A 23,115-nucleotide genomic window follows, 5' to 3' on the forward strand; every position below is an offset into this window, starting at 1 on the left:
AAAAAAGAAAGCTTAAAGAAAGGGCATTAGAAAAATACTGGTTTTAACTGAAATCCTGCACAGATAATCACCTGATTGTTTCTTCTTGATATAATGAGCTGACAACTGGGCCTCCAAAGGCAGTTTTGCTTTCCTTTCCCATCTTCTCTGTTGTCTGAAAGAATAAAAGAAATATTGGTTCAGCATCCTGGCTCCCATCCTGTTCCAGTCGTCTCCCACCCCTTCCCCTGCCCCAGGGACAGCATCAGCCCCCTGGAAGCCCCAAATTCACAGCAGAGGGTATCCCACGACCCTACTCGCTCCAGAACAGCTGGATGGATCCCTCAGCAGACGGGATCAACATTCCTCTGAGGGTGGCCCAGGAGGCCACCCAAAAAGCCAGCTTGGCAACCTCACTGTCCCGCTCACAAGCCCAAGCGCGCTGCCTCTGCTCGCTCCCAGTTGTGGCCCCTTAGGACCCAAAAGCCGAGCCTCTGTGAGGCAGCATAATGTTCTGTTACTAGATTGCAAAGCTTGCCTTTATAAATCTATTTAATATAGATTTAAAATGAAATTTTATAATGGGCAGCATTTCCAAATGATTTACTCCCAGGAACTCCAGGATTCTGAATGATTCCCACCATAATAGAAATGAACAATTAGAATAATGATTGATCGATACGGAGCTTCAAGCCTACCTTTAAAAAAAATTTAAAAAGGAATAATCCTGCAGCTTGGGATCTTCAATTGGCTGATTTTACACGGATGCCAGAGCTCCAGAAGTGGCTGAGTGCTGCTGCCTGCCAGCCTGGCCCTACCAGGGGTGCAGGGCACCAGAAACCCCAACCCTTCCAAGGGCATCTACTATTCTCAGTCTTCAGGTGAGCAGTCAAAACTGCTCTGCAATTCACAGCAGTAATTCTTTGTAAAACCAACCCATTAATTGCAATATGTTGCTGTTGATTGATAGTTCTGTGGCAAAAGATCGTCACACCCAGGGTGAATAAAATCAGAAGCAAAGGGAAAGCCATCCCAACCTCTTGCAGTCTCTCAGTAGCTGCAATATGTTGCTTATTACACCAAAAAGTTACTGCCTTTGTCAGAATTCTACATAGAAAGATGTTGATTTTTTTGTTAATAAAACATGATTACATTTGTTTTTCTTCCTGCTCCTTGAGCTGCTTTTGTTTTAAAACAATCTACAGTTTCCTCATAATACGTTTAATTTAACATTCTGCACAGTTTGAACCAATGAGTTCCACCTTTCAGCTCTCCTGTTTCAGCCCAAAGCTGTAATATTTAGGTTTGTAGATATCACAGACATACTTCTTTAAGAGAAAAAATGGAAATTGGCTTTGAAAACTATTCTGTGGCAAGTAGGCTTTCTTTAATTTAGAGCAAAAGATGACACAAAGTTCTCTTTTCCTGAAGGGAAAGGGCTTTGGAGTCTTTACAGTGCAATGCCCCTCTTAAAACAATTGTTTAGCAGAGAACCTTACTGTCCATCAATTATTTCCACACCAGTTACAAAGAAAATTAATTTCAAATCATCTGCTAGCACATGCAAGATTTATTTCTACCACATGAAGCTATACTCACAACTTGCCTCTCTCTTTGATATTGAGGACAGTGGTCAGAAATTACAAAAAGTTTTAATCTATATTCTTTCATCTCTTCCCACTACAGTTTTTGGTTATTGCTTTTTTTCAAAGTCAGAAACAACACTAGAGAAAATACATTTCATCTTTCTAGAGGCAGAAATCGTAAGAAAGGTTTCTTGGATTAAGTTCACCTTCTTTGTACAACCAATGCATTTCTACCAAAGATTAATCACATTGATTGAGTACACATAAGGTCATCGGGAAACGCAGCGATAAAGGCTTTCCCAAAAAATGCTCAGGCAAAAACTTCTCTGGCTCTTAATCCATATACGAGTTCTTTGTCCAAGTAGCTTTTCTTTCACCTCTTTCACATAGAAACAGGTAACTCTATATTCAACTTATGAATGTTGCACCAAGTTTATTTCACCCCAGCCCTCAATATGTAGAATGAGTTTATGAAAAATGTGCAGGGAAAGTCTCTGCTCTCCTAGAATTTAATGTGCACCTCTGCTCTGCAAAGCCATGACAGACAGCACTGGGCTCCCACTGCTCATCACCCCGGGGCTTCCCAAGGGGAATCTGCCCAGGCTATGAGGAACGCTTGCTGCTCCCCAAAACATTAACTCTGCCCCAACACAGACACAAATTAGTTTCTTACCAGCCGCCTTTGATAACTTGCCTATGCCATGAGCTCATCCGCCTGCTCCCAATACCTCTATGGCCCAGTGTGCCAGGGACCCACAATATCTGAGCATAACGGGCTAAACTGAGTAATGAAAGAGACAGGACAAAGCAGTTGCTCCTTCCCAACCAGGTCACAGCTACTGCTCTATCAGAATCCAGCTTTTATTTGTCACTCGTACCAAAGAGATCAGTAACGTGCAGACACACTTTTCCTTCTTAAGTCTCAAGACGTTTCTACAGCAGAAAAGGGCTGGAAAGATAAAGGAAATGGTACATATTTACAGATAATGACCAGTGAGTTTAAAGTCACATTAGCCTGCAAACCACAATGAAATTAAAAACTACATTGTGAATTTTCTCTCTCCTCCTCTTAAAAAAAAAAGAAAAAGCACTAATAATTAACTATGTGGATCTCAATTAAGCCAGCTCAATTTCTTTCACTGCTGGCAGTGCTGCCTAAGAGCACTGCAGATATACATGTAACTAATGATAGTTAGGAAACAACATGATCCCAGGCTCCCATAATTTGCAACCTGAATCCGAGAGAGATGACAGCAGTGCTATCCACAATCAAGACCACGTAAGAGAGATGCTGTAGAAAAGACAAAGTTACTGAGGGGTTCACCCTCAAACTGCCAGCTAAAAACTGGGGGGATAAAGGAGAATTTGTGACAGCATGGGAAGAAAACTTTGAGGATTGTACTCGAGGGCCAAAGCACAGGCAGTGGCGTGTAAGAGATATGTGAAGAGATTATAGAGAAATGTAAGAGATGCCTTAAGAGGCGCTGGAAATTGCTGTGTTTTCCCCTAATTCTTGCCCATTGATTCTCCGTTGCTCGTGTACAATTAAAGCCGATATCAAAGTCACTATTACTCTTGACAGTTAACTTTAGCAGGTGGATCTGGTTGACCAAAGCCAGCATCAATCACGGGCAAATTTGTGCTTCAGTATGCAGCATCCGTACTCATTAAGAGACATTTTCAACTCCCCTGACTCCCAATCTGCCCATGGACTGGCGCAGGGAACTCCACTAAGCCCAGAATGATCCTTCTCAAATGTCACCAGGAATGCCAGGAGAAAAGCCACACTCCTCCCGGAACAGACAGCAGAGCATCCTCATCCCTGCCTCAGCACACTGTATTTGTCAATAAAAGAGCAGCTTGATTCAAGGTACAATCGCATTTCGACTGGCTGTCACTGACAATGCTGCTCCAGACGGCCCCAAAGCCTGACAACCACTTTCTGAACAAAATGGAAATACAGGGACTAATATTTGCTAACATCATTAATTCATTTTTTTTCTCCACTCCCCCTTCTTCCTTTATCCACGATGTCAAGATATATACCTTTAAATTGTTGTCAGCCATAAAACAGACGTCGTGTCCCAGTTCAGAGGTTAACATATAATGACAGACACATTAAAAAACCCTGTCCAGTGCCACACTGACAATTTCAGCTCCATCTTCTCTTCAATGAGACAGTAGCTCAAACTCACTTATAAGCTTTAACAACATTAAAGTCTAATCATGATTGAAAAATAAAGGAGAAAGAGAAGATAGTTTTATCAGAGTAAGCATTATGGAAACTGAAAACAATTAGAGACAAACATTTTCTTTGTGAGGGTTTTGAGTTCACCTTCTATTTTGGTCTTAAAAGCCTCCCATGATCACAGCATGATCCATTTCTGTTCCCTAAGAGGAAGATTGGTAGTTTTCTGTCAGGGCTTGGTTTGGTGGGCCAACCTCTTGCTGTATCCCTGAAGATGGGACAGAGATTAATTATTTTTCATCTCTGAGCCCAAGATTCATTCCAGTCCACACAAAACAGGCTACCGCAGATTTAACACAATGGCCCTTCCCAGGGCCCTTGAGATGACTCACTTCAAACTCAGGTGCCAGAACTTATAGAGATGCAAGTGAACTTACTATTGGTGATGAGCTGGGACTGAACTGGACCAAACAATACCCAGCTATTTTATATGTAAGGTGAGGGATGCACAACTCACAGAAGGAAAGGTACAGGGAAGTCCTGCAAGATGCCGCAGAACAGGAAGAAGAGCACAAGTTTCAGCTAAAGCTTTTTTTACAAAAAATAGCATAACTTGGAGTTAACAGAATAGCTAGACCCTAAGCATAGGTTAAATGTAGAGCATCCCAATTTTATCCAGAGCGAAATGAGAACTCTGCCTGGCCAGCTCTGCATGTCTAAACACCCAGCAGCAATAGCTGTTTGGCAAGGTGTTGCCCAGCACTTCTGTCACGCCCCCAGTTTCCTCATATCTCACCCTGGCTTTTCCCCACACCCAAAACCTTAGTTTCATATGCATAGATATCCAAGAAAAAGAGAAACCTGCGAGCAAAAAGGTTCATCTCCTCAAAATATTACACTTATCTTTGAAGTTACACTAACTAATGCCTTAAAAACAGTCAAGACTTAAGTTCTTTATCATCACACACCTTGGAAACAGAAAAGTGAGACGACTTAAATGAGAGCTATGCATCAGGATCTCACATCCGAGCCACCGCACTGCACAGAAGTTCTCTCACCTGCTCAGAGGCTATTAATTGTTTTATTTTTCCTTTCCTGGCCCACGTCCCAACTCCCCAAACTACACCTGGGAGGTGATCAGCAGCTCCAGTCTCGGCTGCCGTGGCAGGAGACATCCTGTAACCCCATCAGGCTCACGTCAAGGCACAAGTAAATCCCTGAAGTGTGCTGATTGAATTGTAATTAAGCTGGTATAGTCTCAGGTGACAAATTTTATGGAAGACACTTCAGAGTTAAGCCAACATTAGATCTCAAGGCCTGCTCAGCTGGCCACCACATCCCTGTAATGCTCTGGATTAACATTTCTGGACACAATTTGAGGAGTGAGGATTATTACAGAGGCAACAAGAAAACAAAGTCTCCTAAAGTTTCAGGCACTCGCCTCCCTCTGTGCCCTGGCCTGGCCATCCCCTGGGAAGGGACCGTGGGCAGACACTAATGGTATTTGACAGCAGCAATTACACGCAAGGCTGGAGATTAGAAGCTCGTTAATTGTGTGTGCCATAATTGCTGCCGTCTTTTCCTTTGCTAGTTCAGGCCAGTGCCAGGAGAGCCAAGGGGAGGAGGGTGCGCACCACCCCAAATGCAGGTGGTCTGAAGATGAGAGCCCTTGGACAGGGAGGAGACGTCCCCAACACGGCGGGAGGCTCCTGACCCCGGAATAATGCGGCATGGCAGCTAATGAAGCATGAAATGAGGACAATGTCCTCTTCCAGAGGTATTTTCCACCTCTATCTTTACAGCTGGGCTGAACTTCATCCTACCTGCAACAGGTGCGGAGGGAAATATTAACCCTTCAGAGGTGATGCTACTAAAGGATTTTTTTTTGGCCATCTATAAAATTAAGCAGTATATTAAACACTTGAGCAGGACTAATAAAATCCTCCCTTCTCCACCAAAACGCATGAGCTCAGCATTTCCCCCCACTCTTTACAGACTAGCAGAGGCCAGTTATATCTAAACAAGATAAAAACCCAGCCCAGCAGAGGACAGCCTCCTTGGGATACTCTGCTGCAAAGCCACCTTTCACGAGAGGCTGCTGTCCCCTCCGCACCAGCCGTATTAACAGCAGTCATAAACAGACTATTTTAATATTCCTCTCTCAACAATCCTTCTTGGCTCCCGGCAGCAGCTGGGGGAGAGTGTGCACATGACTCAGCACCTGGAGCCTTTTCAAGAGACCAGGACCTGTACAATTTGAGCACACTGTCCTATAAAAACCAGCAGTGTGCTCCGCAGGATAATATGGGGAGGGTGGGTTGTTTGTTTTAAATATTGCAGAGAGTTTAGTTCACATTCCATTAATGGCTACATTAAAAAAAATTCTGGTTCTTTTAAATCTCATTGTAGAATTTCCTTTTACAAATGTGATCTAAGGGTAAATATTTTCCAGATTAGATTAAAAAAATAAAAACAAACATACTATAATATGATTGTGCTGCATAGCTCAACAGCACTGATCTAAAACAAGGCTTGTAGATTACTCATTGAGCCTATAACCAGTTAATAACTTCACCATAATCACAGTTGGAAATTAGTAGTAAAGACAGCCAGGGGAGGGGAAATTAATGTAAAATGCTTAATGTAATTTTGAGCAAATTTTATGCTGGCTAGTAGCTGTGATTTCATGACTCACTATAAATTAACATATGCATGGAATGAAATAATATGCACAATCAAAAAACATAATGCAGTGGCTTTTGGAGTTGTTTTTTTTTTTTTTTAATGGAAAGACATAGTAGGTGGCAAACACAAGACTGACAGCAGACTCCTTCCCTCATCGCCTTTTCGCAGACTCCGCAGTAAATAGCAGACTCCCAATGCCTGCAGACCAAAGGCTGAAGCAGGTGGGATGTTTGCAGCCTTCCAGCCAGAGGCAGCTTGCAGAAATATGGAGCTTTCACAAGGGGAACGCAGAGCATTGCATTGGCCACCCTGGAAGCTGGCAATCAACTCTGCCACAGCGCCCATACCAAAATCCACCAACACCCAGGCAGAGGGGATCAAGCACACATACAAACACAGCCCATACTGTAATAGCTGTGGGTTTTTGTCAACAGAAGATACTAATTTATATAGATCTACATAGATGTTCATATAGGCAAGAAATATAGAATATATTTGGTTGGAATTCAGTCCAACCGTTAACCTCACACCACCAAGTCAACCACTAAACCATTTTGTCAAGAACCATATCCATATGTCTTTTAAATCCCACGAGGGATGGTGACTCCACCACCACCCTGGGCATCCTGTTCCAATGCCTGAGAGCAATATTTCCCAACATTGAATCTAAACCTCCTCTGGTGCAACTTGAGGCCATTTCCTCTCATTCTATCAGTTCTTACTTTGGAGAAGAGACCAACATCCTCCATGCTCCAGCCTCCTTCCAGGCAGTTCAGAGATCAGAAGGTCTAATCTCAGTTCCTGTTCTCCAGGCTGAACCCCCAGGTCTCTCAGCTGCTCCTATCACACTTGTGCTCCAGACCCTTCCCCAGCTCCACTGCCCTTCTCTGAATATACTCTATTCAGAATATATTCTGAGGCAAACTGGAAATACTGGAAGGCTGAACTTGGGCTAAAACATGCGTTCTGAAGCTGAAGGCAGCCCTGACTCTTGAGATCCAAAGCAGTGATAGGACATCAGTCCCCAGCCTGTGTCTTGACACATTGATCCTCTCCTCGCTGGGGTGACACCGGGCCAGACAGCATCACAGCAGCAGCAGAGACCAATCTCCCCATTCACAAAAGGAACGGCTCCAAGGCTGCTTGACCAGCGTCGCTGAAACCTGCTTCCTCCAACAGATCTGGATGGTAAAGGCAAAAGGTGGATTTATGAGCTCTGCAGACAGAGGAACCGCAGAATGAAGAGATCTGCACCGGTCCCTGTCCCCACAGACCTGTGTGAAGGGAGGAGCAGGAGGTTTCTGGAGGCACAGACAGTGTCAGCACCTGCAGGCTCAGCCAGGAGGATTCAGCAGGATCGGGATGCGGTTGCCGGCTGAACAGCCCTCAGTGCTGTGCACTGACCCTGTGTCTGAGCCTCCACACACCCCTGCCTGGGTTAGTTCAGCTAAAAAATACTTATAAGGATGCTCTAGAGACATGTAAGGAGTGCCATCTTTCCCTACAATAGGAATAATTCACTACAACAGTATCTAAGTACTAGAATGTACATGCTCTTTTAAAGGATAATTCCTTTTCCACTCTGAGACAAACAGCACTTACAAAACATTAATCAATGTGTTAGCTAACATCCACACAAAATCTTAATCTCTAGTAATTACACTCAATACCTTCTTGATACTTCAGGAAAAAAGTAAGCTAAACATAACCACTTACAGCTTTTCAGTTTGAAAAAGGTTATTTTCGCTAAAGAAACAGCTTAATTATGCTATAGCTTATGTTATACACAAGGTAATTACAGTTCTTTTCTCCTAACCAGAAGCATACACTATTTTTACTCAACACATTCTCTCTTTTAAACCAGCCTTTACACAGCCATGTGAAGCAGCAGGGTACACGGACCCTTCCTGTATCTAAATCCCATCAAGTAAATGCCTACAACTCCACACCTAAAGAAATCAAGGCATTACATATTCCACAGTAAGGTAAACCCAGAATTTCTACCTAAGTTCCTGAATTTTTTTTAACAGCCTCTAACACAGCAACTTGAAAGTTCTGCAACAGCAACACCTGCCTCTGTCAGGCCCATACTGCAACCTCCCCAAACTGGTTTTATCCAGCAGAGTTTCGGTACAGAAATGCACCTAACGGGAAAGTTTTGATTGCTGGTAGAGTCACTTATGCCACAATATTGCTCTTTTTTGCTTACAGCCTCACACAGCAGCTTCATAAAAACAAGCTTTCCAATGCTTTTTGTTATCCACATTTTTGTTGCTGGAGAGAAGCAGCATTGCCGCTAAAATCTGCAGCAAAAGCAAGCTGCACGTAGCATTTAAAAGGCTCCTTGCCTTGCCAGAAACTGCCACCTCAAGACAGAAATGGCAGAGGGCAACACCTGGTTGCATCTCAGCCACTTCAGCTTGTGCTCTGACATCTTAAATTCAGTCTTGCCCTCTCAATCCCAGACAGAACAACCAGGTGCTGTGGGATCACACAGCAGCCATGCAAAGCCTGTTACTTCCTGACACCTATTCAGGGGGAAAGAAAAAAGCAACTACGTCCCTCCTGCGCAGAAAGTTAGACAATAAAGTACCTTTTCTAATTTTATTACATATTGTCATCATTAAAAAACAATAGTTTTCATATATATGTATATTATATATAAATTTGATTTTTTTTTCTCCAGTTGCCTCTGGGATATCTGGCTAACACGCCGTGTCTTAATCCACCAGTAAGCCAGGAATCAGGACACTGGGATGTCGCCCACATCACTATGCTGCAGCAGCACACTCAGCGTCAGCAAGGCAGAGCTACACCTCTAATTATTCTTTTTCCTGAATACATTCCAGATAGTACAAGATATTTTCTTGAGTTAGTGCAAGATGATGAAAATTAATTCATTGACGTATTCAAAAGGAACAAATATTTCATCTTCGCCTAAATGTTCAACCACAATGATGAACCCCCCAATTTCTTGCCTGCAATTCCAGAAAAGAACTACTGTGACATTCAAGTAGCTGCAAGAGAATATATTATGCTGCTCACAGTACACTAACAACATAATGCATCAGCGCTGCTGGATCTGAGCTGGAAAAATAGGGGCTAACATCATTACAATCAAAAGTTAATCCTTACAGAGGTAGCAAGATTGCGTATTTAACATATAGTATGTTTTTAGCAAGACCAGGCAGCTTAAGAGGAGGGAAAGAGAAGAGATATAAACTCTTGTAATGATCATTCTTTCCTTTGAAGAAGATTAGGAACATAGAAACATGGGCATCCTCTGTATAGGATTCCATTGCAGTTTTCAATACACAACTGTCTGCATTGCTGGTTTGCTTTCTAAAGTTCAATCTTTCTAAAATACAGGCTTGCAGCCTGGCACTGTTGTATTTCAATCAATCGCTTGAACAAGGATTGCAATGTCATAAATAAAAGGAGCTGAGGCCATAAATTTCTGCGGAGATGTAAAATCAAAGAGAACAATCCAACAGACTCCCAGGGGGTGGGAGCCTGACACATATTCCAGCTGTTTATATTTCTACTATGAGACACTTGTTCATTTTAACTTTTTCACTTCTGCACCGCTTCCCAGAGCCACAATTTCAAAAAAATGAAAAAAATCTCACTCTGGACCTGGCATTTTGGTTTGTGCACTGCAATAAAATGCAGCCACAGAAGACAAAAAGCCCCGTAATTTATCTAGCTTATCCACGGGTAAAATCCCAGATCACCGCAGCTGACAGCCCCACCAGCACAGCACCCCGGCTGCCAGTTACTTGCTAGAAGAAAACATCCTCAGGACATCTCTGACAACTCCATCCTCAGGCCACGGGCTCAGGGCAAACCACCGCCAGCTCCTGTCACCGCTGTCATCATTAAAAACACAAGTTACATGTGCTGTTTTATTAATCCCCTCCCTCGCTTAAATAGCCCACAGGACAGCAGTGTTATCTTCACAGTACTGCCCATGAGCCTGTGCTGCTTTTAAAAGCAGTTAAATGTAAATAGGAAACAGAATTTGATTTGCTGCTCAGAGCATAACAGTCTGTATCACAAAGCAGGTGGGCAACACACTACCTGCTACTTGGTGCGCCAGAGCTATCTCACATGGAATAAAACTGATAAACAGTTAGATGTGCAAAGACAGGGACAGAAAGGTAGCAAATAACCTATGGACAGCTTTGTTTATGAGTAGGACCTATATCAAGTACTTAAAGCATCAGCATACTTCCCTCATGAGAAGGTACAGAGAAGGAAAGGATGCAACACTATCTGCCTTTATTGCAGAAGAACGGGGAAATCTAGTTCATGTTTGTCATGGGATATTTTACAGTCTTGCACAGCAGGACCAAGAAAACATCCCCTTCCTAGTAAGGAAACAACCTGGCTCTGAAAGCACACTCCAAAATCAAAACACTCAAGGCCCAATTCGTGCAGCTAACAACCTGTCGTTTTTCCCAACATGGATAAAATAATGTGGGGGTCACTCCGCCTGCAGTCTTGCACATATGAGTAAGGCGCACACAACCTGCGAGCTCTTGTCAGACCCGCATGGCACCGATTACTCCATCCCACAGGAAGGCTGCATCTACTGTTAGTTCTGCTTGGACACTACAGACTGTCCCTTGCACAGTTCACAAAAAACACAACTCTGTGGTTTGCCCAAACCCAGAGGACAGTGCAGTCTTACTTGCCCCATAGCCAGAAGCCTGGGGTGGATCGTTTTGTTTTGTTCTTAACTTCAAGTACTTCCTTTTCTGTTAAAAGAATTAAAGGGGGAAGAGCCTGATTAGAGCTTATGAATAACCTCAGCAATCTGTTTCTTCCAATGTGGTCACATCCGTTGAAAGAAGAGCTTTCAAAAAAAAAAAAAAATATATATATATAGAGCAAACAGTGCAGTTTGTTTTCTGCATTTTGGAACAATTTTTCTTCTTAAGTACAACTACTGACACTTGGGTAAAGACAGAACAAACATGGAACATGAAATTCACCAAAGGTGAGATGACACAGAAGAATCTGTACAAACCAAAGAAGAAACAGGAGCAGTGATGAGCAAAACCAGCTCACAGAACACAGGATGCTCCTCTCCCCAGTGTTCTGCATTAGCACAGCACAGGAACACAAGCTTTAAGGAGCACAGCCATAATTTCATTAGTCCCCACTTTACACAACGCTATTAAATTGCTTTTATACCACAAAAGAAATAAAAGTCCCTATTTTCCAAGTTTTTGACCTCTCAGTCTAGCAAGCTGTACATTGAGAATTTACCCAAAGTAACCACACAGCGGGTACATGAACACACTGCGGATCCTCAGAGGCAGGGACCCAAACAGGTCTGTTCCCTTCCCCCTTGTAATCCTGCCCACACCACTCTGCTGCTCTTCCCCAACCACAAACCGTGGCTGCTCGGGCAGATTATCAAGGGAGACATCTGTTTGGGTGGGAGACAAAACAGAAAAACACAATGGGTGCGCTCATTTTGTTTACAGGCCACATTTCTTTTTCCTAATGCATTTCTTAATTTCCTGAAGAAATTCCATCAACCTGAAGTGCTAACCAAGAAATCCACCAATTTCAGTCTGAAACTACAGTGTGATGTACCATTCATTAATATAATGCTTAGAAGCTGACCAAACATAAAACCTGTAAACTGCGAAAGAGCAAAGCTTCTTGCTCCAGACCCGAACAGGCCAGATTTGAGCAATGAGGCCAAATTTAAGAAAAAATTAGGTTTGGATTTCTAAATGCTTGTTTTAACAATGTTGGATACACAGTTTGTATTTGAGTCACTACAGAAATTTTAAGTTGCCTTGGAGACACTACTTGAATACAAGAGGCTCATCAATTTAAATCTGTCATTAAAATATTTCAGTGACACCTGCTGCAGCCTACAGAAAGCATATATACAAGCTCAACTCTTCTGCCAATCTGGAAATTGTCTCTCTTGCTTTGCCCTGTATCCTCAAATTGCAAATTCTCTTTTCCACCTTCTAGTTTCAACTTGCTTGTAGCATTTAAACCGTGACAGAGAAAGGTTATTTCAACAGAAAGAAGGGGGGATGGAGCCCAGCCCCGTGCAAAGGGTAACTGGCCACCCACCTTATCAAATATTGCCCCCTGCCGTACTTCTGCAAAAACACCCACTGGCCACCGGGCAAATCAGTCTGCTTTATTCCTGCAAGTTTTCCAGTTTAGCAGACTGCTCTGAGCCTGCAGCAATAGCACATTTGCCAATTTATTCACTCTGAATTTTGTTTTCTTTCCCATGAGACTCACTGTCCCCACAGGATCCTCTCCAGGCTGCTCCAAATACCATGACCCAATGCTCCTGCACCAACACAGCAATAGAGGTATTTAATTGCTTAGTCCAGTGTACAGAGAAGTAAAATCCTCCTCTATTCACACAAGGCACAGAACAGTAGCGGAAAAACACAGGCAGCTTTCTCCCCTGCAAACATCAGCACTGGAATTTCAAACCTTTGAGAGCTTAAAAAGATGTTTGGTGATTGCCTGTTTTCTTTGAACATGAGCTCTCTTCCCACTTTGCCTTGGAGACATCTCTCTGCTCTTCAGAATTCCCAATATACAACTTTCCTCATTACACAGCAGAAATCTAAGTGCATTCTTGGTGAAGCCAAATCAAACAAGTTAAAATGCCTTTTTTAAATATAGAAATAGAAAAATCATTAAGTCCTTCTGCAAGTTTCAGCAAATCAAATAGCAAGAAGGCCTCTAGTGTTTGGGGAAGGATGCCCACTGAAGTTAGTAGTGTGACAAGCTGTTGAGATTGCAACTGGTAAAAGTGCAATATAAGAAATAGGAAAAGGAAATATTTAGAATCAAGAGATGCCAAAACTGCAATCAGCAAATGGAAAGCTAAAACTGATGAGCAAATCTGGATGCTTTTTTTTATTTTTATTGTTTAAGCTGTGCCATATAACCATCTTGTTACGAGAAACGATCAATAAGAGCTCCGAACCGCCTCGCTGCAGTGTCGTGTACACACCTCCAGCCACATCCCTTGTGCCACAAACTCGAAGAGATGTGTACGACACTGCCGAGCAAAAGAGCTGCTGTCCCGCTCCTGCCTCCAGACCGGCAATGCCTGCGGACAAAAAGCTCCCACGGCAACCTGAGGTTTGAAAAACTGGATGCTTAAAGCCAACAGGGATTTGTGCCAGAGGTTAGAATTTTAGAGTGTGTGAGGGAAGGGCAATACAGCCAGTAAGAACATCTCAAAAACTGCAAGTACTAGAAGTGCTCAGTTATAGAGTTTCCAAAAACATAATTTGCTGCCAGTAAAGCAGGAAGACAACAGGTAAAGGTACGAGAAGTGAAGCCGCTGGGACACAAATACCTCTCTACAGGACCCAAAGCAGTGGGAGGTGTTGATGGCATGAAATGCTTCTGTTTAAGGATAGAGCATGCAAAAGAATTGCTTCATAAATTATTCCCTGTTCTGGAGGAAGAGTGAATAGACTTGGACAGGTGATGTCTCTGAAATATGTAAATAGAGTGAGCTAGTCCAAGCAACTCCTTCTGCACTGCCTGGAACTTCAGACTGAAAGGAATGACTCACAAGAAAGAACAAGAAACAAAAGATGCACTAAACAGTAGAAGATGACGAAGGAAGACTGCATCGAGAGGAGAATGGAAACAAGCGTGGAAAAGTCTAGTCCTGGCCTCCTCCTAACAGCTGCTCTTGGGAAAAGGAACAAAACAACCCATGACACAAAAATACAGCCAGACTGTGCCAATGCAGGAAGATGTAACAGCAAAGCACTCAAAGACAATTGTGGTTATTGGTTCTAGACGTAAGGTTTCAAGACAAAAGCAGCAAGGAGATTCCTGCACAAATGTAAAGACGATGCATCTCACCTCACTATCCTTTAGGTTCTTTGCTATTTTGAAGATTTCCTAGCAAACAAAATTGCTGAGAAGAAATACAGCTTGATAATTTCTTTCAAGGTTTCAGACAAAGCTCTGAAAAAAAATATTAGGCATGACTACCAGACAACCTGTTGGCAGAAAGGGTGAAGAGGCACCTAACCCGCATTGGAAATAGCCATGGAGACAAACCAACAAATGTGCTGCTGCTGTCAAAAGTGACATTCCAGCTTCACAGAGCAGAAAGCACCTGTGCTGCTGCCTCTCCACGTCCAGTCGTCTCCTAGTAGAGCGCAGGTTCTCCAAAGTCCATGCAGGACTAAGAGGGAAGCAGGTCAGATTTTGGCTGCTACTGGTGTTCTCAGTGCTTCCAAACACATTTGGGGTGCTCGTACTGCATCAGAATGCTTTCACTCTTTTTCCATCCAAAACAAAGATTACTAAATCACAGCAGTTACAGTCTGACGCTAAAAATATACCAATACAGACACTGCAAGGTCAATATGAATCAATGAAGAATCAAGAAAAAGGAACGAAGAAGTGAATCTATTTGGACTGCATAAGAAATATCACATTTAGTTCTATTCTATTTATTAAGAAAAATACTGACAGCCTGAAAGCTGCAGAACAGTAGCAAATCTGCTGGAAAAAGAATCTATGAAAAAGATAAGGTGTTCCTAAGTTTTAAATTCTGCACATCTAGTACTAAAAGATCAAGAGACTAAAAACCCTTTGCAAATATATGAAACAGGAGACTGAAGAGGATTGGAGCTGACACACAAGAACTACTTCAAGGGATCAGATGGACTCTTGAAGAGAAAGTATGTAGGCAATACTGAGGAAGCTTTACAATAGCAAAACTCGTGAAGTTGCACGATGAGAAATGAAACACCCTTGTAATTGCTATTTACAATTCATAATGATCTGAAAGTGAAACTTTCAAATTTGTTCCAAGCACTTTATACTGCTTTTAACCAAACATAGGAGTGTTTCATTCATGACCTACTGAACATAAGAAAAACACAAAGGACCCCAGCAGATAAGCATGTAAAGGAGACACAATGACATTGATGAAGCACCTTGTAATGTGCTCACGGATCTTTCCTATAAATACAACTTGAAATTTGAAGACTAAAGTCGCTATTATTTTATCTCCATCCCCTGACACACGCAACTCCATCATTTTAAAGAACAGAGCTCCCTCTCGTGGCTCCAGAAGGAGGATTTGGTAGGGGGAACAGAAAAAAAAGCGAGTACAGAGCAGCATGAGACAAAGAGTGAGAAAACTGGCAGCATTTTGGTCATACAGAAGTGGAATTAAAAGGAAGATGTGGTAGAAAGGACAGGTGACTTCTTTCAAAGAAACCAATGTTACCTATACTTTAATGTTAACATTAAAATTACACTCTGCTAATGAAACTTTTCTGCTAAGACTTTCCGCACCTGTGCATATTCCTTCAATGTAAAGTGCTCAGATCTCTCCAACATGTTTCTAGCTCAGTCATAAGCAAGGCAGAGGAAAATGAAAGAATCAGAACAAGAAACGTGGCACCTGTGCAGCAGTGCAGGGATAGTAAATCAGATACTGCTCTATGGATTTTCCTCAGCATTATAGCTCTGGGACCACATGGGAAAGAAAATCATTGGCTTTAAAAAGCCAATATATGCATGGTTACATGAGTGAGAGAAGCACAGCTATCTAACCACTGCAACAAAAGCATCTAAAGGAAGAAAATCACATTTATTTAAACCACCCTGACAGCTCAGCCCTGCCACCTTCACAGAAACTTCTGTTCATGCTCAGGCATTGCTCTCTTCCAGCAAGCCCACACTTCTTGGATCCGCTATTCTAAAAGGGAGGACAAAGCAATTAACGAAAAAGCAAACACGTGGGTACAATGGCATTACCCAGCAGGGTCTGGTTTCTGCTGATACCTGTGGACATGACTGCACAAGGACAGCAACCAGAAAAACGTGCTCATGTGCAATCAGCCCTCACATAAGGGGAAGAGGGAAGGAGCAGCGCTGCAAACCATTCTCTGTTTGCTGTATGGCTTCCTTAAAATATCTATTAAAACAAAAACCCTAACAGATCATTCCACTTTCCAAGCTCTGTAACCCCAGGGTCACATCTGTGACAATAAGTCTTTCTCTGAGGTAAGAAAGTGAAGGGCCTACCCGCAGCTAAGCCTGTCACTATGCATGAGAAGTCTTTTTATGAACAGAACCTCTACCCATAAAAATTCAGTAAAGTGTTAAGCATATTTTTTTAAATTATTTTAATTATTTTTATTTTTTATTGCTTAATATTCATACATTTCACTTTACACTGCTGGACACTTTCTTCATTCACGATCATACAGTGATTCTTTGTAAGTTATTTTATTTCTGTATAGCAGATTGGACAAGAATTTACACAGCGTGCAGCTGACTTCTGCTAACTGCACTTCACAGCATATAAAACTATTTTCCCCAGGGGCACTAAAAAGAGTTTCCTCTAAACAGCAATATTTCTTTGCTGCAAAACCAGGATCGACGCCATGAAACATCAACTAGTGAAAAAACAACAATCACTCTTAAGTCTCCAGAACAGCATCAGAAGACAACTGAGAACCAAGTTCTTGATTCACAGGCTTGTGCTCATGCAAGATTTTGCTTCCAAAGCACAGGACCAAAAAAGAATCAATTTCCTACCATGAAAAGAAATCACCATGCCTGCAGCTTTTTGCTATTAGTGAAATATCTCTATTCTATCCACAGTCAAAGGTAATACTTTTTCTAAAGAGCAATCCTATTTAAAAATTGTATTAAAATCAGTCTATAAACAGGGACATATCCTTAAATATTCAATCAAGTAATAAACCTGGAAGATGAAAGACAGATTAATTAAAATGACAGTACAGTCTCTCTATAACACACACATACAGTACTTACAAATACACTTGTTATGTTGGAGTACCTAATCATAATCAGATTTGGTAATTTGCTGCATCGAAACAAAAAGGAAACATTTTTAGAATTGATCATTCAGTTCATGTTACTTTCATGGAGATTACTTTGTATTGATCAACATTTAAATAGTAGTTGAAAAGAGAAAGATGAGAAAAGGATAAAAGTATCTTTACATGCTAAATACAGCATGAACCAATAAAAGCAAAATAAATTAGATCACTATAGTCAAACCAACCCTGTGCATGCGCTCCCTGTAATGAAGATAATTATGAATGAAAGAGATGGTTCTTCATGTCTCAGTCATAACAAAAGGAGAGTTTTAAAAATTAATTTAGACTATAATGTGCTCAAAAAATGAAGCTTGCCATGTGGCAATTAAAATCTGTGCGAAGCTGAACCATCGTTAGGCTTACAAAGAGACAAACGCCAGTTTGTTCTCTGAACAGTATTTTCACATTTCCTACCTGTGGATTCCAACTGGGGTCCAGTTTTTTCACTGTAGCAACATACTCCTGCATGGCTTGATGAGGGCTGGTGTCTCCCAGGGCTTTCCAAGCCTCCCTAGGAGAGAGAACAAAACATCAGCAAGCCGCTCGGAGACAGCGCAATGCTTTTTCATAGTGTCATTGGTGGAACCCAGTGAGCAACTCATTCTAAGCACTTTCAGGGTGTGCAAACCCACCTTTCATTCAGTTTGAAACTGTCAACTTTTCTCTGAAGCCACAAGCGGCCACTATCAGTGCAGCACTCGGCTGCAGAAGGATCTTTTGGGGGATCCTGATCCAGGCTGGAACACAGTTTGTGTTCTAAGTAAAGCTGTAGCTAAGTTCTGTTGCACGCAGGCTAATTCTGGATGAACAAGTTAAATGCAAGAGCCTGGTATTTCATGTCTGCATCAGGCAGAGCAACAAACATTTCCCTATTCAAGAAAGGATTTTAAAGTCAGTTCAGTGGCAGGCTCTGAGTTGACATTCTCTAGGTCCAGAGTCTGCAAACAGATGAGACAAAACACAGCAAAAAGTAGAACCAGAAATTGCTAGGAATTGCAAAGATATCCTCTTACCATTTCTGCTTTCCCTCAAAATCAAAGAAGCCTGGCTTGGGAGTGTTACAGGTTCCACATTTCACCTAAAGAAAAAAAATTCCTTCTGTTAGAATAAACCAGAGGGAAGGGGACTTGCTAAGGAAATACCGAGTTCTGACAGTTTCAGGGTAATTTTGTTCTTGTGCCAGAGAAAAGCCTTTTGAGGTGAAAGAACTGACAACCCCATTTTACCCTCACTTTGGATCTCTCAGTTATTAGCACCTCTGCATCCTTGTGTTTTCTTTGCGTGATGCAAGGGAAGCAGTTTTTTTTATGCAGCTCATTTCTTTTGCATGCATTACCAGAGACAACCAGCAAGTGATTTCTCACTTAATGTTATGTTTATTACCCAGCCAAATACCTCATCCTCCACCAGTATCAAGAAAAATCCTGTTGATTAGGGTTCCTATAGAACTAATGATTCATTAAGGCTGAGATTTGCCTGCTTCTGCACAAAGCTCAAGTAAACCAACTTTGCTTAATTATTTTCAAGGTCCTCTGGAAGGCAAGGGGACAAACTGCGAGCCAAGGAGTGCCAAGCAACTTCTGGATTTGCTCTGAGGTACCTGGCTGCATAGGTACTGTGAGTGCTGGAGATGAACCAGGCTGTCAGAAGCAAGCCAGAAATTAAGAGGTGAGGGATAAAATCAGAAATAAAAGGAAACGAGACAGAATTGCTGGATGGATGTATGGAAAAAAAAATAATCTTATAGCCAGTGTAAAATGGAGTTGGTGCCAACAGGATTCAGGTATTTTTCCATAGGGTGGGGAAGGGATGGGACCAAGTCCTTCCTATCACTGCAGGGAAGTCTCTGACAGAGGCTCCCAAAGCACAACCACAATCCTGCGGTAACACCAGCACTGACAAATGCCTCAAGAACAGAGCAATCAGCAGGTTGAGATGTGGGCAAAAGAGATATTTTGTTCAAATCAGCTCAGGGGAACATGTAAGTGAATGGGCCTCTGTCCCTGCCTGGGAGGGCAAAGGAATACAGGCCAGGACTCACCAGATCTGGCTGGTATCTGTGCCTTTTCTCATTGAAAATAAAGCCTTTTGCACACAGGTGTCAGAGGTAAAATGAATCTAACTGAAATAAAAATATCATTGTGATAGGGAATGAATTTGCACAAAACATGGGATTTTATTTTTTTTTTTTTTTAAATGAAAGTGCTATCTATGCCCCAGGGCTGATGGATGAAAGACTGTAGTAGCCAGAAGAGAACCACAGCTCCAAATGCAACAGCCCCTGGGAAGCAGTTATCGAAGCACGTCCCCGTAACGCACGGTATTTAAACAGACCCTGGAGATGAACACCGGTGTGTTCTGGAGGTGGGCAAAGGCTGTGGGCTGAGCATTTTGTTGGCCAAGCAAAACTAGACCGCAGTCATCAATTGTTTTATGAAATATGCTCCAGTGTTCAGGCAGGTGAAACGCTTAAATCAACTAACAATTCTTCACCTTAACAGGGTGGGGATTTTATGCTGAGGATGGAATTGTTAATCAGGCTTTAAAGAGAGCATGCCCATGCTGAGAGATATTTATTAGTTACACTATATTTTCATTTAAAGTGTTAAGGGATATGAGTGACTATAACTGAAATTAATTTTCTGTACATCTGACTGTCTCCCAGTGAGCAATTCATTCAAATTAGAACATCTTAGCTGGTCTTTAAAACAACATATCGCATCTCATGGAGAAATAGGAGTTAACTGTTGCTAGCCCTTTCTCCTATTAGTCAGTCACAATTCATGTTGTAATGTAAATGTCTCCTGTGCTCAGACATGGACTGGACTACTTGTTTTAAAAAATAAAAACATGGAAATAAAATGCAAATTCATTATCTGTACAGAAAATGCCTGCTTGGCATTTCTTTAGTTCACCATCTAATGTCCAAGAAATGGCAAAGTTGGATTAAAAAAACCTCATCTGTTTTAATATAAATTTTCCACTACCATCATCAAAATACAACAGCAGTTTCCTTTCTTTAGATCTGGCATTCAAAGGCTGTTCCAGCAAAGACTGTTAGTAGCATCAATAGTAATATAAATCAAGGGACAGTAGTTAAATTTCATTCATCAAGAGGGGAAAAAACTGCACTTGTGCCCTGTTTGCTATTTTAAGGTATATTAAAAAGGCTTGCAGTGGCTTTGCTGGAAAGAAGAAATGTTTTGGCTTCCCTCTTTTTGCTGCAAGACTCCATAACGCATCAGAAACCAACCATGAATCTGTCATTAAAAGAGCCTGACAGCTGAGGAAGGGGAGTTTTACCTAAATACACCACTGCTGACAAATAACTGGGGGCAAAATTCTGTAAAAGACTCTGTGTTCATGCTACTTCCCTGGAGGACCTCAAAAGCTGTTTTTCTCCATAACCAGCAAAAAGACAAAAAGCCCATATTAGTATTTCAAGTCAAGAGTTTCTCATTCTGTGTCCACAAAGTAATTACTGATGGTCTCCAGAGGGCTGACTGGTCACTTGATGCTTAGCTCTCCTCATTTACAGTTCATCAGCTGCATTAAAAAAAAAAAAGAAGACAGCCAGAATGCATTAAATACTTTCCCAGTATTGCTTCTGTGTGCAGAGTCACCCGCAGGCATTATAGTCATGAATCGTACAAAGATGACCCAGGCAGCTCCAAATGGAAAGTGTCTGCAGACGTCTCCATTTGCGGCCAAATTAGAAATTTGGATGGAACCTTCACCTGAGAGCTGAAGGTCACAACATTCAGAAGAAGAGTGCTCAGACAGACAGATGCTCACATCCCCATACAACTTCACCTGCTGGTCCAGACTGTGAGGATCCTACTCCACAACCACATCCTGGTGAGGGGGATTTTCCCCCCTCCTGGGAAAACTGCTCTTTGCTAATTTTTTAACCAATATATTTGTACAGCAGGGAGCTCCGTCCAAATAGTCTTACCTGTTTGTAAGTCTTGTGAAGTTAATAATACTTGCAGCGTCTCTATGGAGTAGAAACAAGAACAGAACTCACCTCCAAAGACAGCAGGACTCAGTTTTAACTGTACACAGGCCAAGCAAGCTGAATTTCTTTGGCAAGACAGGAATCCTTACCCGTTCCTGCCCAAAGCTCTGCCCCATACCATGGAAAAGCCCTGTACTCAACTGACTGAAAGTGTAAGAACAAGCAGACATCAACCACAGAAGTCAAGCGGCTGTTACATCCCAGAGAGAGTGACACTGGTGACACCAGCTCAGCACCATTATGCTGTTCTGTGCAAAAGGAACCTGCACGCAGAAACTCCCACATTCAGGGAAGATTTGTGGCACCACATTCTACAATATCTGAAAGACATCATGCAAAAAGGGGATTATATACTTGAGCCTACACCCAGAGAGAACACAAGCCCTGTTTTGCCAGGGGCACTGTGTTTCCAGCTTGCTTGCACCCCACAGCATTTACTTCAGCACTGGCACATCCTCCTGGCAGGGTAGGTTTTATTTTTTCAGTCCAATAATTTCCAGCAAGTTCTGGATTCGCTCCCCTCTCTGAATGACAACCACTGCATTGGTCTCCATTACTACAATTCCTGAACCTCTGTTTGTTGTGTCCTCAACACAACAAGCAAGCACTGTCTTCCTTTCACCACTACAGACTCAAGGCAAAGACAAGCAATTTGCCCAAAGCCACAGAGAAAGCAGGGGGAGAAACAGAAAAATCAATCCCAGTCCAGAGCCCTACCAACTAGTCTGCTCTTCCTCCTGTTCTGGGGCAGAGTCGTAAACTCAGCAACATCTTCTAAAAACCTCACTGGAGATGACAACTAAGCAATTCTCTTATTTTCAAGTCTCTGACACATAAACAAAATCAGAGAGAAAAGTAATAAAATCCTGAAATGGCCTTCAATAAAAGGTAATAAAACTCCAGGAAAATGCCTATATACCCAAACAGTTTGAAATAAATAACATACAGTATTTTAACAGAGAGTTCAGCTGTTACTGTCAACTCTTTTATGATAGCACTGTATCTTAAATCAAAGCCCTTAGTGACATAAAACACTAAACTGAGGAAAGACAAGGATGCCAAATCAAGGACGGTGGACAGATCTGAGTCAGCACCTTTTGCATGTTAGCAAAACTAGTGCCCACCGGAGCAATATATTAGCAGCCCATTATGCATACTGATAGGGCTGCAATAATTAAATAGGAAAAACTTGCATTAAGCGCCCTCGTTTTGATTTAAAGCATAGAACGCTGCAAAACTCGAAGTTAGCAGAGCGTAATCCAGTAGTAGCTGTGCTGCCAAACTTCTACCTCTGCAGCCAGCGCTGCCCTTCCAAGCACTCGGTAACAGGGATGGCACCTTTCTGGGCAGCCAAAGGCACCGAAGCACAGGAGCCCGGCACAGCCCAAAACCAAGCATCACACAGGCACCTGCTCAGACACAGACAAGGACGGAGGAGAGGAGGACAGAAATGCTCTGCTCCCCTCAGCTGAGGGCAACTGGAAATCTGCGCTGACACAGCGTTAGTTATCAGCTTTTTCTGACTTGTGCCAAAACTGTTGTGAACTAGCTTCTGATTTAAGTGATTTTTAACATTAAGTGCCTTATTGGTCTTGCAGAGCTAACACCAGAAAACCCTCTGGAGTCTGCTGACAATCATGAGCGGATGTTCAGGTAATGCCTTCACATTTCCACCGAGGACAGTCACTAAGTATTTGCTACAGAGTGAAAATTAAGAGGTTATTTGCAACAAGTCTCCTGGGAATACAGACAAAACATTACAGA

At 42.2% G+C, this 23,115-nt stretch overlaps 1 protein-coding gene across 2 annotated transcripts in view; it reads right to left on the reverse strand.

The window, feature by feature from the left end:
• Positions 1-23,115, reverse strand: part of ACBD6 (acyl-CoA binding domain containing 6) — an 83,658-nt gene that overhangs the window by 58,807 nt on the left and 1,736 nt on the right. For both annotated transcript variants that reach the window (XR_014184237.1, XM_082054527.1), the window contains exons 2-4: positions 18,347-18,411; positions 17,748-17,844; positions 72-154 (exon numbers count right to left, since the gene is read on the reverse strand). Coding sequence is in view for 1 of the 2 variants with exons in the window: in XM_082054527.1 (XP_081910653.1) it covers positions 72-154; positions 17,748-17,844; positions 18,347-18,411 (245 nt within the window). In the remaining variant the exon portion in view is untranslated. The remainder of the gene's footprint in view (positions 1-71; positions 155-17,747; positions 17,845-18,346; positions 18,412-23,115) is intronic.

The sequence above is a fragment of the Streptopelia decaocto genome, assembly GCF_964273445.1.
Source record: "Streptopelia decaocto genome assembly, chromosome: 5".
Taxonomy (NCBI): domain Eukaryota; kingdom Metazoa; phylum Chordata; class Aves; order Columbiformes; family Columbidae; genus Streptopelia; species Streptopelia decaocto.